This window comes from Pinus tabuliformis, chromosome 5_2 (genome assembly GCF_031772625.1).
Source record: "Pinus tabuliformis cultivar Carrire ecotype Pingquan chromosome 5_2, CPIR1, whole genome shotgun sequence".
In the NCBI taxonomy this organism is placed as follows: Eukaryota; Viridiplantae; Streptophyta; class Pinopsida; order Pinales; family Pinaceae; genus Pinus; species Pinus tabuliformis.
In genome coordinates, this window is record NC_142306.1 from 530,871,462 (window position 1) to 530,875,537 (window position 4,076).

The 4,076-nt window shown below is 42.9% G+C and overlaps 1 protein-coding gene across 1 annotated transcript; it reads right to left on the reverse strand.

Annotated features, from left to right (window-relative positions):
- Positions 1-336: 336 nt before the first annotated feature.
- On the reverse strand, positions 337-1,536 carry LOC149160066 (uncharacterized). The gene has a single exon (XM_089434501.1). The coding sequence runs from the start codon at positions 1,534-1,536 to the stop codon at positions 337-339; it is 1,200 nt and encodes a 399-aa protein (XP_089290627.1).
- Positions 1,537-4,076: the final 2,540 nt, after the last annotated feature.

Below are 4,076 nucleotides of genomic sequence, written 5' to 3' on the forward strand. Positions count from 1 at the left end.
TCCAGACTGCTCATGAGAAATGATTGAGGGAAGGGTGGGTTTAAGTCTGGTGGCCATCAATTTTGAGAGGATTTTATAGATGACATTGCAAAGTGTTATACGTGTGAATTTGTCAGGAGAATCAGCATGATTAGATTTGGGGATGAGGGTGAGGAAGGTAGCATTGATAGCTGGTAGCACTCTCTTGGTTCTGTGGAAGTTCTTTATCAGATTGATAAGGTCAGCTTTGATAATGTGGCAGCAGGTTTTGAAGAATTATTTTGTAAAGCCATCTGGTCCAGGGGTTTTGTCAGAGGCCATGGTGAATACGACATCTTCGATCTCTTGCTCAGTGAATTATCTTAAGAGGAGGGAATTTTGCTCCTCTGTTACTAGGGGGGGAATAGCACTGGTGATTTTGTTGATAGCTTGGATTCTATTTTGATTGGGCTCAGAGAGCAATGATTGAAAGTATAGATTTAGCTTTGATCCTATTTGCTCTCTGGTTGAGACTTTGGCACCATCATCCTTTTTGAGAGATAGAATGCGATTGATGGCTCTGTGCTGGATGGTTGATTTATGGAAGAAGCTTGTGTTTCGCTCCCCATGCTTTAGCCACCGCACCCGCGATTTTTGTTTCCATAGCAGCTCTTCTTGTATTAACCTTTCTTCCCATTGCTTTTGGAGTTTTGATTCCTGAGCTAGTCTGTCCTCGTTAGGCCCATCCTTGATCATTGATTGCTGGAGGTCTGCCATTTTTTCCTCTAGCTCTTTTTTGGCTTGAAAAATGTTACCAAAAGTGTTCTTGTTCCAGCATTTGAGCTTTGTTTTAATGCTCTTGAGCTTTTGCTGAAATATGTACATGATGTTGTCGCTCTTAACAGAGGTTTGGGTCCACCAACTTTGTATATTTTGCATGAAGGTTGGGTGGTCTGTCCAGAATTTTTCGAACCTAAAAGGGCGGTTTTGGGGCTTTATCATATTGGTGAAGTGCAGCTGAACTGGCCAGTGATCTGAACCACCAATGGGCAGAATGTTGGCTTCCATGTCTAGATTCTGGAGCATGATGGATTCCGATATGAGGAACCTATCGAGCCTTGATGCGACCTGTCGATTTCCCCCCTGCTTATTATTCCATGTGTGTAGACCATTGACTGTGGGAACATCAATGAGTTTAGATGCTGCTATGAAAGTGGTGAAAGCTTCCGCATCTCTATCTAATCTTCTTAGACCCCCTTTCTTCTCCGCTAGGTTGGCGATCATGTTGAAATCTCCACCTAGGATCCAGTGGTTGGCCCCATGGTGATTTCTGATTTCGTTCAAGTCTTCCAGCATCTTGAGCTTCTCCTGAATTCGCTGAGGTCCATACACATTGGTGATGCATATCATTTGTTGGGACTCTGGCATGTTGAAGATCACTGATAGCGAATGCTTTGTGGATAGTGCATTCTGTAGAAAGAACTTGATTTTGTTCCAGAATATTAGGAGCCCTCCTGCTTTCCCAATGGCTTCTGTGCTTGTGCATTGAAAGCCTTTTGCAAATAGCTTCTTGAGCATTTCTATGCCGTTGGCTGAGCATTTGGATTCTTGTAGTAAGACCAAGTCTGGAGATTGCGTGAAAAGACGGTTTTTAAGGATTCATCTTTTGGAGGGGCCATTCAGCCCTCTGATGTTCCATGTTGTTATCTTCATTGAGAAACCTTTGGTGTAGCTAGGACCAGAGCCCTCATCTTTCCTTCATTTATTAGGCGCCTGCCGAGTTCTTGTAATTGTTGCTTTGTCGATTTTCTTCCCCGTTTTCTTCCTGGACCTTTCGGCTTGTATTGGTCTAGGTCTAGGTTTGCTTGGATGCCTGTTTGGCTGCTTTCTCCCCATTGCTTTTTAGCTGCATTCTGATTCAGATATTCTAACTGCAAGTATGCCATCTCAATTTTCTCCAGGTGTTCCTGGGGGATGGCGTTCACCCCCTCTTTGGACCATTGCTCATTGACCTCCTGGAGATCCAGGTCACCCAGAATTTCTTCCAGAGGATTGGTGGGAGCGGTTGAGGGCCTCGGATTTGGCTGAGTTTCTGTGCCAGGAGGGGTATGCAGAGGAGCAAGGCTTGTATCGCTATGGTCTGAGTTGGGTTGCGGGACTTGAAGCTGCTCCTCGGAATGGGAATGGTCCGGGCTAGGGGTGGAGGTGGATGAAGGGTTGGATGGTTGCGGCTGCCCGGGTGGATCTTGAGCTGGGGGGCTTGGGATTTCAGCGGGTTTTCGAAAGTATCATGGTTGATTAGAACTTCAAAGCTATTTTGATGAGTGGGGAATGGATTGGTGGGGTTTTTCATAGGATTTTTCCCTTTTTGCTTTCTGCTCTTCCTGGCGACAGGGATAAAATCAGGGGATGGGTTGTTTGATTTATCCGATTGGGGTTGAGAAGGGGGTTGATTTAGAGGGAATCCATGACTAAGATGTCCATGTTGTCGGCATTTCCTGCATCTAAAAGGGATATTTTCATAGTCGATGGACTGCTTCCACTGAATACCTTTGTGGATCAGAGCAATATAACCTGGGAGAGGTCCTGAGACATCCATATAAACACATATTCTAGCATAGGCAGTGTATTTACCTTGAGATGTGAGATCTGAAGTTTTGATGAAGACACCCAGCTTGTTCCCGATGGCTTCCAGGATTCGCTCATTCCAATAGTCCACCGGCAAGGAGTATAGCCGGAGCCAGACTGGAACTTTTGTGAAGTCTTCTTGCTCTGGAACAAAGTTTGGCTTCCAGTACGTTATGTAGAGTCCTGCCGAGTTGTAGAAGTACAGGCCTCCTTCGAAGGTTCGATCTCTGTCTTCCCTGTGGGTGAAGATGATCGTGAAGAAATTCCTTGCTCCTAACTATAGTTCATAGTTCCCTTTGGGCTTCGATTTCTAGTTTATCCACCAGCATAGAGCTTTTTCATTGAGTCTCACTCCCATGAAGCAACAGATCAGGGCATGTTTTCTCATGTGATCTTTGTATTCTTCAATCCATGGGTCTTCGATGATTAATGATGGGGTTTCCTCCGCTATCGATTTGCAGGGGGATGATCTTGTTGCTCCGCTTTGGGTTGGGAGGCTTTTCTCAGCCACAGGTCCATTGGTTGTTGAGGCATAGGTTGCCGCCGGTTCTTTGCCTCTATCCCTGGATCGGGAGGCAGATGATGTAAAGGCAGGCTCAGGAGGTAGGCTACCAAAAATGAAAGGGCCGAAGTTTGGGGGGGTCGATCCCCCCCCCGAAGGTTTCCATCGAGCGCTACTTCTAGGGTTTGGTTGCAGAGTGTTACAGACCGACGATCCCTTTATTTTGGTTATATTTGAAAACTCATGCTCGAGAGTGAGGAAATTGTTAAATCCAAAATATTGAGTTAAAATAAAGTGTTGTTCGACAAAAAAAAGTAGTTCCTAAACCAAAAAATTTGAGGCAATGTTAAGATGCCTAGTAATGCAAGGAACGAGAACTATGCCATTACCAAATTGCTTAACAATGTAAACAGAGAAACATGTCATTTTATATGTACAACTACGCTTTTATGGTCTATTATAAATGTTCCATGCGTCTCGAAGTTGGTCAATATATCAATAACATATGTTTTGTTTGCGAAGTATTTCTCATAGGAAATTTTTCATAGTGCAGGTAATACTCTTTCTAGTTTGACACCCCACATAATACATTGTATTTTAGTCTTGTAACTTTCATATATGATGCATTTTAACCGATGAAAATAAAGGAAGTGAGAGTCCTTCTTGCAAGAGCTCCAATAAAGCATAGTTTTATTCATAGTTTTAGTACTTATAATTGGAGAACTCCATATATTAGATACAGCCTCGAATGGATTCGTATATGCACTATTCGCTCTTAGGTATCCTTGGAAATACTGTAAAATTGATATAGAAAATAGACACTTAGTAACATGAAATCAAATGTCTATTTTATTTTTCATTCTTTATCTATGTCTATTTAAACAATATGATATAGTTTACCATGCATATTCCACTTAGTGAGGAAAGCATGTTTCTTACATTGTCAACTTTCTTTCCTATTTTCAATGGACATATGAACATCGATTGT